This window comes from Chiloscyllium plagiosum, unplaced genomic scaffold (genome assembly GCF_037043375.1).
Source record: "Chiloscyllium plagiosum isolate Xiang-an unplaced genomic scaffold, Cpla_swu_hap1 HiC_scaffold_28, whole genome shotgun sequence".
NCBI classification, from domain to species: Eukaryota; Metazoa; Chordata; class Chondrichthyes; order Orectolobiformes; family Hemiscylliidae; genus Chiloscyllium; species Chiloscyllium plagiosum.
Window position 1 is genome coordinate 25,053,866 of NW_028270166.1, and position 12,574 is coordinate 25,066,439.

Genomic DNA, 12,574 nt, shown 5'->3' on the forward strand with positions numbered 1-12,574 from the left:
CCATTTCTTGTAACAGCATCCAAAGATGACCTTTCAACTTAACAGCAATTAATCTGTATCAAGGGTACCTACAATAGTTCACAGTCAGAAACCACCAGTTCCACATCTTCATTGCAGATACCCAGTCCTACCTAAGTAGTACCTCTCCCATCCCCTCCATTTTCTAATTGGTTACGCTGGTTATCTGACATCCAATCCTGGATGAACAAACATTGTATCCGATTAAATATTGAGAATAATTAAGTCATTATCTTCAGAATATTACAACAAACTTTCTCCCCTACCATCAACTCCATCCCTCTCCCTGGACTGAGATTAAGATGGACCTTATGCAACTTAGATGTGATAGCAAGATGAACTTCTGATCACAAACACTCCATGACCAAAATTGCCTACTTACATCTCTGTAACATTGTCTATTTCCACTGTACAACTCATCTATTGCTGAAACTGTTGGTCAGTCTTTGCTACCTCAAGACTTTATTAGAATGTTCTCTTGGCTGGCTTCCTGTCTCCATCCTATATAAACTTAACACATAAACTCTCTTTATTGTACTTGACATCACGCTTCACCCTAATGCAGAGTGACTTAGGTTGACTCCTGGTCTAACAGTGCCTTGATTTTAAAATGTTCATAGTGAGTTTCAAACCCCTTTACAGTCTCTCTCCATTTTTTCTGTAACCTCCTTCAGCATACAACCTTTTGAGACAACATTCAGATTCTAGTATTTTTCACATTCTCTATTCCATAAACTCCACCACTGATTAGTGTGTTTTCAATTGCCTAAGCCTTAGGATCTTGAATTCCTCCTATTGTCTACGTTTTGGACAATTCAGCCAGTTTATGTATTAAAAACACATTATCCAAGTGCTTATTGGTGAGGTGAACAAAGGGACTCAGTTTGTGGTTCAAATTCCAACAATATTTCCTCTTTATATAGCTCTGTTTGAAAGATAATATTAACCACAATGATCCACACGTTTGAGCTAGGCCATTGGAATCTCTTTCCTCTCTGATGTAGTGCTGGCTCTCTTCCATGAAGGTGAGTCTCGCAGGTCAAGGTGGATCTTCTCCTGGGTCTTGGGTTGCTGTATGGTTTTCTGTCCTGAGTCTTGCTGCAGGTCTTGGCTGATGGGGGTGGCTTCCAGGTGCATGCTTTTATCTCCCTTCACCCCAGATATTCCTGAAGGTTCTGTGGCCTTTGGTCAGTACGGTTATGAGTGGACTGCAAAGCATCCAATGAGGTTGCGCCAACACACTTCACTTGTTGCCATGTCAGGGAAGTATAGATTGTACATCCTAAGGTATTGGCTGGAGATCAAGGTGCTAGCAAGTCTGATGATACTTCTCCAAAACACAACCCTTGGGCTGAATGTAATTGGTTCCCCTCAAACTTTTGAAATCTCTTTGACCTTGGTTTCCACTGTTCTCTGAAGCTGATAACTGCTGGCTGCTATTTTTTTCCAGTGTGGCCAATTTTCAGACAGGTCCAATTTTGTCGGATGTGGTTCAATTAAGAATGTCCAATTTTGGGCTGGTGGTCGCTTGACTACACTCCCCGCCTTGCTTTATCCTCTTTTGGATGTTTATCTACCTACATATCTTGCATACACCTTTTTGTGGCTGGTTTCAAACCTCCTTGTTGACATTCCTGCAAAGCTCATATACAAACACATTTCTGTTAGTTCAAATATCGCTATAGTCTTGCTGCATTTGACTGCATCATTCAAGACTCCACTTCCATATATTGGGCAAACTTAATTCCAATCTCTTTTTTAATGTATAAAGCTCTATCAAAATACAATTAAGTGAATTGAGGTCAAAACAACACAATACAGGCAGTTAACAGCTTCAAGAATTATGATTAAGAGGTGATCAGTAAGTGGAGTTTTGTTCTGTTTGATCAAATTCTATTCGATTGTTAGTTTTAATAGGAATTTAGAAAATATACTTATTTTCCAAATTTAGTAATTTAGTTCAGTTTAGTCAAAACTGAATTGAGTGTTTACAAAATAATTATAATTTAAACTAATGTTTGGACATTTACAAAACTGGAGAAAGACCATCTGAACTGTTGCAACCACCATTTAAAGATTTCAATATATAAAGTTTCTTAAGTCTGTAATTATAATGTGCTTGTTATTAATTCAAATATTTTATGCTTTACTGTAAATAAAGTGTGGTTTTGTGTTTGAGTATCACTATCAGGGTCAGCCTCCACTGTCTTGAACTGTTGCTGTTCATGTGCTGAGGGAGAAAGTTCCAGGATTTTGAATCAGCAACAGTGAAGCAACCCTTATATTCCAAGTCTGGATGATGAGCAACTTGAAAGAAAACTTGCAAGTGGTGGTGTTTCCAGTACCTACTGTCCTTGTTCCTTCGGGTGATAGAGGTCATGGATTTGGAAGCTACTGCCTTACCGGGTTGCTGCAATGTACCTTGTAGATGCCACAGTACATTATTAGAGGGAGGGATATTTAAGGTATTGGATGGGTTGCTGTTAGGCTGGGTTGCTTTGTCCTGGATGGTGTTGAGCTTAGGTATTGTTGGATCTATATTCATCTAAGCAACTGGAGGTTTCCAATTATAATCATGATTTTTTGCTTTGGTGATTTAGTCTAATGTAGTAATGAGATCTGGAACTAAATAAATGGCCCTAGTGGAACCCAAACAGAGTACACAAGAGCAGCATCAGTGAATAGGTGCCAGTTGATTGCGTTGTTGGCCATGCCTTCCATTGTTTTGCTGCTGATTGAGTGTGTATTAATAGGTATGCAATTGGCTGGATCAAAATCATCCTTTTTTAGACAGGGTGTACAGGACAATTTTCCACATTGTCAGATAGATGCTGGCATCCTAGCAGTATCTTGGATAAGGTCCTGGTTAGTTCTGGAGCTCAAGTCTTCAATAATATAACCTGAATGTTGTGAGGGCCTGTAACCCCATCCCCCCCTTTATCTGCAGCTCCCCCTACCCCCACCTCCATTCATGATGAAGGGTTATATCTGTAATGTTGACTTCTCCACCTCCTGATGCCTCCTGCTTGTCTACCTTTGATTCCAGTACTGTTCCTAGCATGTTCTCCTATGTTCTTCACTAAACAGGTTTGATCCTGATCTTAATGGTAATGAGAGAACAAGGAATATTCTGGCTCATGAGGTTAATGGGTGCCCAATTTTGAGCTGCACAATCTATTCCAAATCTGTTCCATTTAGCATGGCTATAGCAGAAGTCCTCAATGTTAAAATGTGACTTCATTTCCATACTGACTGTGAGGCATCTCTAATACCATCAAGAACAGTTGCATTTGTGACGGGTAGAGTGGTGAAGGTGAGGACCAGAAGGTAACTCCCTCTGGTTTATTCCCTTGCTACTTGCCACAGGCCCAGTTTGGCAGCTATTTCTATTAGGTCAAGGCCACACAGCAGAGTAGGGGTGCAACCAAACCACTCTTGGTGATTTCATTTGAAGATGACCACTCACAACATTCTCTGGCATTGCTACCCTCAGTTTAACATGGAGCAGCAACGATCCATCATTTGAGGGAGGGCATGGGAGGTAATTAACCAATTTTCTTGCCCATGTTTGACCTCATGCCATGAGAAAACATGAAATCCAAACTGCTCTGGACCCAATCAGACACCCCTTCACACAGGATCTGATCTGACCATTCAAACTATCTGAATCTGAACACCTCCCATCCTGCAATGCTCTGTCCTTGGATTCAACACTACATTCGTAATTTGACACAGACCTGAACTATCCATCCAATGCCTCCTGATCCACAAGACCACCCCCTTCATCTGACCACTCCCCAGAGCTACCCTTAAGCACTCATCCACGTAACCTACCATTCTCCTTATCTACCTGACATCCTGCTTCATCACTGACAATACACTCCATCCCCATTTGTCTACCATCTTAAACCCCACAAGCTATTGATACCTTTAACTCCTCAGCCACCTGGCAGCCTTCCCCCATCACTCATTTACATGAAATGTTTGTGTTCTCTTTGCTGTTGTCAGGATCTTTTTAATCTTGGAATATAACAGCTAATATAAAAAAAAAGTGCATGGTTTCAATGCCAGTATACACAGCACTAGTTGTGGATTCCTAGCCTGGCTAGATTACATCAGTTGGGAAGGCTCCTGACTCAAACATTCGTACAGAAATTTCTTCAAAAATAGTGCATTTCTCTTGTCCAATGCAGGTTGGAAATAAGGCTTTCAACTTTGGATGATCTGGGTCATGAGGTAACAAAATAAAGGAACTACATGGCTGCTTAGCTGAGTATCTTCCATTGCTCACAGCCTCAGCAAAACTATGTTATCAAGTGTTAATGACACATGGCTGCAGTGAAAATGAGTTGTGCCAAGTCTAGGCAAAATAACAAGATACTCTGTTATTTTGTTTACTTGTTGGTGAATTTCTACAGGTCACCTCTAAGGGGTGGATTAGTTGACATAGTGAATACCAACTGATTTGCAGTGCACTGAGAGATTTCACTCAATCTACGGATTAAACACTCAAATTAAAGCAAAGTACTGCAGATGCTGGAAATCTGAAACAAAAACATGAAGTGCTGAAGAAGAGGTCTTCAGCAAAGTCATACTAGCCCCAAAATGTTTACTGTTTCCTGTCTCCTCAGATGCTGCCAGGCCTGCTGATTTTCTCTTTTTTATTTCATGATCTGTGGATTAGCTTGCAGTGATAGTCACTGAAATATTTATGGAACTGCCACTAACATGCAAACACAAATTCATTTTTTTTGTTCCCAAAATTATCTGCCTTTCCAATCACCGGACTTCTAAATTTTGCTATCTGAACAGCGCATCTGAACACTTAAGTTTTCTAAATAATTATGATATTTTTTTAAATGACATAACCTTAATTATATGTGGTCCAATATCTGTTAAACAGTAAAAATGTATGATTTGAACACATTGCATATTATTTTAAGTCCTTAGAATATTGAAGTAATTAATTGATATTAACAATCTTGCCTTGCATTGACAGCAAAGTAATCCAGGGATGGGGTTTATTCAAATATCCTTCAAGATCTGTATCAATAGTCAATGTCTGGCTAAGAAATTATTTTCTAGTTATTAATAATTAGATGTTGAAATATATAAAAATACATTGCCTGAATGCATGAGTTCATGGTGGACTTTGTATTTGACAGTAATCAAATAAGTCTATTCAAAGAGTGCAATTTTGGATAGAAAGCTATACTCAAAGGTTAGTAAGATTGCAATATATCTAGATACAAGTATTGAAAAACTAGAAACTTATCATTCAATCAGGAAATGACTATGTTTGGAAGTTGCTGGTAGCTGAGCTATTTCTGCTTGTATCTACTCCCAGTCGACTATATCCTATGAATACCTTACTTTTTAGAGCTTCTTTTCTCATGTTCACCAAATAAATACTAGATAAAAGATATAAAAAAGATTGCATAGTCTAATTAACTAACTGAAGTCTGTAAGTCAGAGCTTTCTCAAGAGCCGAATAACAGCATCATCAATGAAAGATTTGCCTTGATGATTAAATATTATTTATATACAGATTTGCTTAACAAAATAAATTAATTCCAACTCTACAAAATTGTTGGCAGTTGACTGTGTAATATCTTCAAAAAACAGTTTTGCTTTTTCACAGTTTTCTGTGGCATAACTGCATAGAATACAGTTGTTTCCTTTACAAACCACATTAGCATTTATGAAAATTTAATTATTTCCTAATTAAATTTAAAGTAGTATTAAAAAAACAAATACATATATTCTTGGATTCCTTTTATTGTTTTAGGTTTGCAAACATTTCACTCAAATTACAAATATAAATCCCACCATTATGGTCTTGAGGCATATATCAATGCAACTATGTTTCAACCAAAGAAGTGTCAAAGCAGAAACCACAGACAAATCAACAACAGCAATTCAAGTAATTCTGGTGCTTATTTTATCTCAGTATATTTGTTTCTAGAATGGAGCATTTTAATATCCATTAATGTGGTCAGTTATAGTAAGCTTTCATAATAATTAGTTACTATAGCTGTTAACTGTATCTAAATAGTACAGAACATGCAATAAAAATGAACTAAAACAATAAGACTGTTTGGAGGCTAACATACATCTAGCAGAGAAACAGATCAATTGAAACTGTACTTACCCTGAGATGACTGAGACTGGATAAATGTTTTAATAAGGGTGTCAGTAGCCTGCGTGTACAGTGACAGAGCATACCGTAGAGACTGCAGATCTGGGCTCTTTTCTAAAAAGGTCTTCTTCAGGCCAACTCCACCAGCATGGAAATATTGCTAAATCATTTAATACCTCAGTTAACTCAATGAATCTTACTGAATATCACAAACCTAAAGCTTAATATGATATATCAAATCAAGCTAAGGACAATTATTCTTTTTTGTCAACATGACTATTATCTATATTATAAAAGTCATCTGAGCTGTAATGATGAAAATGAAGTCAATCATAATTTTTCAGAAAGATTAGATAAACACTGAAATATTGTTAACAATGAGTGAGAAATAAAATTACAGTAAACAGCTGCAATGTGGAGTTGTACGTGAATAAGGTAAATGATTCAAATGGATTCCTTTGCAGCTTCTCTCTAGATCGTCTATATTAAAATAGTTAGCTTGTATGTTGTATAAAAATCTATTATAATTTGAAATGCTCCTTTTAATTCTCCATCTCAATCCATTATACTTTCTCTCAAGAGTCACTTCCAACTATTCTCCCATAATCTCTCCCGCTACATAAACTCCCTTGCCCATTTCACAGTTACTCTACATTGATCCTAAGACTTATGTAGGGGTGCTACTCTTATTGTGCCAGTCACGGATAAAACCAATTCTGATTACTTGCTCCAGCCTTTAATATTATCATGGCACTGTTCCTACCTTTTCCCCATACCCTTTGATCCCTTTAGCCCTAACAACCATATCTGACTCTTTCTTGAAAACATTAAATGTTTTGGCCTCAACCACGTTCTACTACGGATAATTCCACAGGCTCATCACTGTCTGGGTGAAGAAATTTCTCCTCATTCAATCCTAAATGGCATACCCTGTATCCTTAGACTATAATCCCTGCTTCTGGACTCCCCATTCATCATGGATAATTTTCCTGTGTTTATCCTATCTAGTCCTGTTGGAATTTTACAGGTTTCTAGGAGATTCTTCCCACTCCCGCCACTTTTAAACTTAATTAAAACAGTCTTTCTTCATACATCAGTCCTGCCATCCCATGCATCAGTTTGGTAATCCTTCATTGCATGTCCTCCATATTCCTCAGATAATGAGACCAAAGCTGAACACGATATTCCAGCTGTGGTCTCACCAAGGTCTCTTACATCTTCAACTACCATATTTCTCCTCCCTGATCCCAATATTACTTCTGAAAATGTGTTGCTGGAAAAGCGCAGCAGGTCAGGCAGCATCCAGGGAACAGGAGAATCGACGTTTCGGGCATAAGCCCATCTTCGAAGCCCTCCTGAAGAAGTGCTTATGCCCGAAACGTCGATTCTCCTGTCCCCTGGATGCTGCCTGACCTGCTGCGCTTTTCCAGCAACACATTTTCAGCTCTGATCTCCAGCATCTGCAGACCTCACTTTCTCCCCAATATTACTTCCCCTAATTTCACTCTGGAAGAAAAGACCTTTCCCAGTTCATCCACACCTGCAATTTCAAAATTCCAGTTATCTAGTCTTTGGCCCTCTGTTCACCTTTGATGCCCGAGGGTCCATGAAAACAATTTATTGGTCTCAACCTTGTAAGAATTTCACCTCTGCTCCTTTAAATCCTAGGATGGAAAACTGAAAGTTTCTGGCAACAATCGGTTTAGCCATTCATTAGTAGCTGTGGTTGGACTGCATTACACATCAGCTCCTCCTTTCATCTCGCAAAACTGCTCACCCAGGGTCACTGCAAAATTGCAAAATTAACTTTGGATTTCTTCATTACAAACTGTCTCGTTAATTTTCTCTGAGCTACCTTCACCTCTAAGAACTTCTCTCTAAGATTGCTACAATTGCTGTGAAATTCTTTCCCCAAACTTCTGCAGCTCTCTTTTCTTTTTTTAAGATACTCTTTAAATCTGACCTCTTTAACTTACCCTTCCCTAAAATTGGTTTGAGGTTTGGTGTCAAATTTACCTTGACAGTTCTCCTGTCATGCTCTTTGGCATGTTTTACTCTGTTTACAGTTGTATAAAAATGCAGGTTATTGTCATTTCAAAGCAAATAAATGGCTTAAATATGGGAAATTAGATAGAAAGGCTATTTCTAGGAGCTGAGAGACCAAGAAGAAAGGGACATAGGCATATGATTAAATGTAGGAGATATAGAACAATCGGAAGTTATTTCTTCACAGGATTGAAAGATACTGAAATTCAATTCCAGGATTAATATTGAGATAGAATCATGGTAACATTCAGAGGGAAGTTGGAAAGATTGATAATAGAAAAGGGGTTGAAGGAAAATGGAAGAAGGGGTAAATGTTAAGAGAACAATTGAGGATAGGGGTAAACATCAACACAGATTACTTAGTTGGAAGAGTCTGTTTCCCTGTTCTAGTGTCTATTTAATATGACTTCTACAATGAGGGCCTTTCAGTGGCATCACCCATTTTATCAATCAGAGACTGTAAACATACACACAGTTCATAAAAGAGCATGGGGATTGGCAAGAGGTAATAAGATTAGTAATTGATTGGTGAATCTGTTTATATTTATCTTTAAAAACTGGGGTAACTTACTACTAAAACCCTAATGTTACTAATATTAGGAGAAAGTGAGGACTGCAGATGCTGGAGAGTGTTGTGCTGGAAAAGCACAGGTCTGGCAGCATCCAAGAAGCAGGAGAATCAACGTTTCGGGCATAAGCCCTTCATCAGGAATGAGGCATTTTAGTAGTTGTAGTAGTAAGCTTTAATAACCATAGCGGAGTTTAATATAAGTAATAGGGTTTATTAATAAATTAAGGAAAATAAATTACACTTGGGCCTTATTAATTATGAAGCAATTAAGAAAAATAAATTAATTTTTAAAAAAATGATAGGTCAGCTTTTTCGCAACAGAGAGCGGTGGGAGCTGGGCGGAAGTTCAGAAGGAGCGCAAAGCCGGTCGGGAAGGTAAGTGATTACTATTAGAGTGGGTGTGTTCTAAACCCCAGGTCCTACAAAGTAGGGTCTCCCTCCCTCCTCTAACCTTAATTAAGAGTCCACAGACGTGCCACAAAAAGAGGGTCTAAGGAAGTTTAGATCGAAGAGTGAGGCTTCAGCTCAGGACTCTTTGACAAGGAGGTTGAGTGGAGTGATTACACCACAGTTGAAGAGGGTGAAGACATGACTGCCCAGCTGGTTCAGTGCGCTACGTGCTTGATGTGGGAGGTCAACGACTCTGGTGTGTCTGGCTCGTATATGTGTGGAAAGTGTGTGCACATTCAGCAATTGACCGAACATATTGTAGCGCTGACAAAAGAACTCGAAGACCTTAGGCTCATCCGAGAAAACGAGATCTTTCTGGACAAGACCTTCAGCGATGTTATTACACCAATCATCCCAGAAGAGAGCAGAAGAGAGCAGAAGAGAGCAAATGATGAGGAAGGCAGAGAGGAGACATGTGTTGAAGCTTTTGGAAGCAGAGACTGATGACACTGCCAGTTCGCAAAGCGGCCAAGTTTGTCAATCAAAAGTTGCCGCAGAGGCAGAGCGGAAGAGTCTGACATCGCACAGAGCCGTGGTAATAGGGGACTCCATCGTGAGAGGAACTGACCGGGGTTTTTGTGGCAGCAGACGAGATTTAAGGATGGTGTATTGCTTTCCTGGTGCTAGAGTGAAAGACATCGCGGACAGAGTGCAGAAAATCCTCAAGGATGAGGGTGAAGAGCCAGAGGTGGTGGTACATGTCGGCACAAATGATGTCGGGAAGAAGAGGAGGAACATACTACAGCGAGACTTCGGAGAACTAGGAAGAAGGCTGAAAAGCAGGATGTCCAAGGTGGTTATCTCCGGTGTGCTTCCAGTTCCTCGGGCTAGTGTGGCCAGAAACAGGGAGATAATGGACTTGAACGTGTGGTTGGGAAACTGGTGCAGGAAGCAAGGATTTAAGTTCTTGGGTCACTGGGGTATATTTTGTGGTAAACATAAATTCTACAAGAGAGACCCTTGCACTTTAATAGGTTAGGGACCAGTATTCTGGCAGGCAGTTTAAATGTAGCGGTGTTGCAGTAGAAAACCTAAGTAGCGGGGGGGAGGGGACAAGCTGGATGTTTAAAAAGGAAATTGAAGGGAAAGTTAGAACAAGAGAAGTCAAGAAAGACAACTGTATTAATGAGGCAGAAAACTCGGAAAGGCATCATGCTGGAAGGTTGAGTGAAATAAGGGTTGATGGGAAGGGTGAGAGCAGTAACAAATTAAAAATACTATACATGAATGCACGAAGCATTAGACATAAGATGGATGAGCTTGAGGCTCTTTTGGAAATTCGCAGATACGATATTGTGGGGATAACTGAGACGTGGCTTCAAGTGGACAGGGCCTGGGAAATGAATATTCAAGGACACACGTGTTATCATAAGGACAGACTGACGGGCAGAGGGGGTGGGGTGGCCTTGTTGGTAAGGGACGATATTTAGTCCCTTGCGCGGGGGGACCTAGAGTCAGGAGATGTAGAGTCAGTGTGGATAGAGCTTCGAAATACTAAGGGTAAAAAGACCCTCTTGGGAGTCATCTACAGGCCCCCAAACAGTAGTCTGAATGTCGGATGCAAGTTAAATCAGGAGCTGAAATTGGCCTGTTGCAAAGATGTCACTACAGTTGTTATGGGGGATTTTAACATGCAGGTAGACTGGGAGAATCAGGATGGTATGGGCCACAAGAAAGAGACTTTGTGGAGTGCCTCAGAGATGGATTCTTAAAGCAGCTGGTGCTGGAGCCGACCAGGGAGAAGGCAATTCTGGATCTGGTATTGTGTAACGAACCAGAATTGGTCAGAGACCTCAAAGTGAAGGAGCCATTGGGAAGTAGTGACCATAATACAATAAGCTTCAATCTGCAATTTGAGAGGGAGAGGGTACAGTCGGAAGTGACAGTACTTCTGTTGAATAAAGGGAATTATGGAGCTATGAGGGAGGAGCTGGCCAAAGTTCAATGGTGCAATACCTTAGCAGGGATGACCGTGGAGGAACAATGGCGGATATTTCTGTGTATAATGCAGAAGTTGCAGGATCAGTTCATTCCTAAAAGGAAGAAAGATCCCAGGAGGAGGCATGGGCGGCCGTGGCTGACGGGGGAAGTAAAGAAACATATAAAGTTAAAAGAGAAAAATTATAACATAGCTAAGGTAAGTGGGAAAACTGAGGACTGGGAAGCTTTTAAAGAGCAACAGAGGATTACTAAGAAGGAAATAAGCAGAGGAAAAATGAGGTACGAAGGTAAACTGGCCAAGAATATTAAGGAGGATAGTAAAAGCTTTTTTTAGGTATGTGCAAGGCAAAAAAATGGTTAGGACAAAAATTGGGCCCTTGAAGACAGAAACAGGGGAATATATTACTAGGAACAAAGAAATGGCAGAGGAATTAAATGGGTACTTCAGATCTGTGTTCACTTGGGAAGACACAAGCAATCTCCCTGAGGTAACAGTGGCTGAAGGACCTGAACTTAAGGGAATTTATATTTGCCAGGATTTGGTGTTGGAGAGACTGTTAGGTCTGAAGGTTGATAAGTCTCCGGGGCCTGATGGTCTGCATCCCAGGGTACTGAAGGAGGTGGCTCGGGAAATCGTGGATGCGTTGGTGATTATTTTCCAGAGTTCAATAGATTCGGGGTCAGTTCCTGAGGATTGGAGGGTGGCTAATGTTATACCACTTTTTAAGAAAGGTGGGCGAGAGAAAGCAGGTAATTATAGACCAGTTAGTCTGACCTCAGTGGTGGGAAAGATGCTGGAGTCTATTATAAAGGATGAAATTACTGCACATCTGGATAGTAGTAACAGGATAGGACAGAGTCAGCATGGATTTATGAAGGGGAAATCATGCTTGACTAATCTTGAATGTTTTGAGGATGTAACTATGAAGTTGGAAGAGGGAAATCCAGTAGATGTAGTGTACCTGGACTTTCAGAAAGCTTTTGATAAAGTCCCACACAGGAGGTTAGTGAGTAAAATTAGGGTGCATGGTATTGGGAGCAAAGTACTAGATTGGATTGAAAATTGGTTGGCTAATAGGAAACAAAGGGTAGTGATAAACGGCTCCATTTCAGAATGGCAGGCAGTGACCAGTGGGGTACCGCAGGGATCCGTGCTGGGACCACAGCTTTTTACAATATATGTTAATGATATAGAAGATGATATCAGCAATAACATTAGCAAATTTGCTGATGATACAAAGCTGGGTGGCAGGGTGAAAAGTGATGAGGATGTTCAGAGATTACAGGGTGACCTGGACAAGTTAGGTGAGTGGGCAGATGCATGGCAGATGCAGTTTAATGTGGATAAATGTATGGTTATCCACTTTGGTAGCAAGAACAGGAAGGCATACTACTACCTCAATGGAATC

The 12,574-nt window shown here is 40.1% G+C and overlaps 1 protein-coding gene across 9 annotated transcripts in view; it reads right to left on the bottom strand.

Moving 5' to 3' along the window:
- Nucleotides 1–12,574, bottom strand: part of LOC122565310 (protein unc-13 homolog A) — a 431,554-nt gene that overhangs the window by 20,371 nt on the left and 398,609 nt on the right. For all 9 annotated transcript variants that reach the window (XM_087976053.1, XM_087976052.1, XM_087976055.1 and 6 more), the window contains one exon: nucleotides 6,170–6,317. In XM_087976053.1, the coding sequence (XP_087832179.1) occupies nucleotides 6,170–6,317 (148 nt within the window). The remainder of the gene's footprint in view (nucleotides 1–6,169; nucleotides 6,318–12,574) is intronic.